Here is a 1033-nt window from a genome sequence, read left to right as displayed (position 1 = left end):
GGCAGAGCCGGGCGCTGAGCGGGGCGCAGGCGTGCTGGGCCCCCTTGGGTGGGCACAGGCGCTGGTAGGGGGCACAGGCCTGGCTCAGTGCCCAGTTGCGCTGGGGCAGCTCGGGCAGCGCCTGGGCATCCAGCAGGGTCTGGCAGCTGGGGGGCACGGCGGGGGGCACGTCCGGCGCTGCAAGGACAGCAGGGCCGTGGGCATCCCCATGTCCTCCCTGCCTCCTGCCCACCTCCGCCTGGGCCACGCCGGGCTCCGCTTTGGGACAGGTGGGAAGGGGGCATGATGGGGCTGCTACGTTGGCATGTTTTGGTAGGGTCTCCTGGGTGCTGGGATAGGTTTTTGGGGGGATCTCTGGGAAGCATACAAGGGATCAGGCAATGTTTTGGGTAGGGCTCCAGGTGATGTTTGGGTAGGATCTAGAGAGGCTGGGGAACTGCTTGGGTAGGTTCTCTGGGTAGTGTTCTGGTAGGGTCTCTAGCAGTTAGGGATATGTTTTGGGAGTCTGGGCGCTGTTTTGGTAAAGCCTATAGAGGAGGGGGTACTGTTTGGGTAGGGTCTTGGGGTGTCATTTTGGTAGGGTTTCTAGGGGATGGGGTGGTGCTTTGGTAGGGACCCAAAGCAATATTTGGGTAGGGTCTCCAGGCATGGGTCCATGTTTGGGTAGGGTGTCCTGGGCATGGGGTGGTATTTGGATAGAGACTCCGGGCAGCGTTTGGGTAGGCACCCTGGGCAGTGTTTGGTTGGGAACCCTGGGCTCTGCTTGGGTAGGGTCTCCTGGGGGTGGGGCCATGGGGGCTGGGGGGCCTTGACTCACGTGGGCAGAGGCGGGTGAGGTTGGCGCAGGGGGGGAAGAGGCAGGGGGCACAGAGCCCGCAGGCACCCCGCTGCAGCTGCTGTTCAGCCAGCGCCCGCTCCAGCGCCAGCAGCGCGCTCCTCAGCGCCGCCTCCAGCACCAGCGTCCCCCGGCTCGACAGCGCTGCCGGGCACACACAGGGCACTTAGACCGCTGGTGCTCCCACCACTGCTCCCC

At 65.0% G+C, this 1033-nt stretch overlaps 1 protein-coding gene across 1 annotated transcript in view; it reads right to left on the bottom strand.

Annotated features, from left to right (window-relative positions):
* PRSS56 (protease, serine 56) overlaps window positions 1–1033 on the bottom strand; it is a 7979-nt gene that overhangs the window by 4992 nt on the left and 1954 nt on the right. Inside the window, exons 2-3 of the mRNA XM_019472873.1 lie at window positions 818–979; window positions 1–177 (exon numbers count right to left, since the gene is read on the bottom strand). The exon at window positions 1–177 is cut by the window's left edge and continues 27 nt beyond it. Of these exons, the coding sequence (XP_019328418.1) occupies window positions 1–177; window positions 818–979 (339 nt within the window). The remainder of the gene's footprint in view (window positions 178–817; window positions 980–1033) is intronic.

This window comes from Aptenodytes forsteri, unplaced genomic scaffold, assembly GCF_000699145.1.
Source record: "Aptenodytes forsteri isolate BGI_AS27 unplaced genomic scaffold, ASM69914v1 Scaffold404, whole genome shotgun sequence".
NCBI lineage: Eukaryota > Metazoa > Chordata > Aves > Sphenisciformes > Spheniscidae > Aptenodytes > Aptenodytes forsteri.
This window is presented reverse-complemented; position numbering and strand designations above follow the sequence as displayed.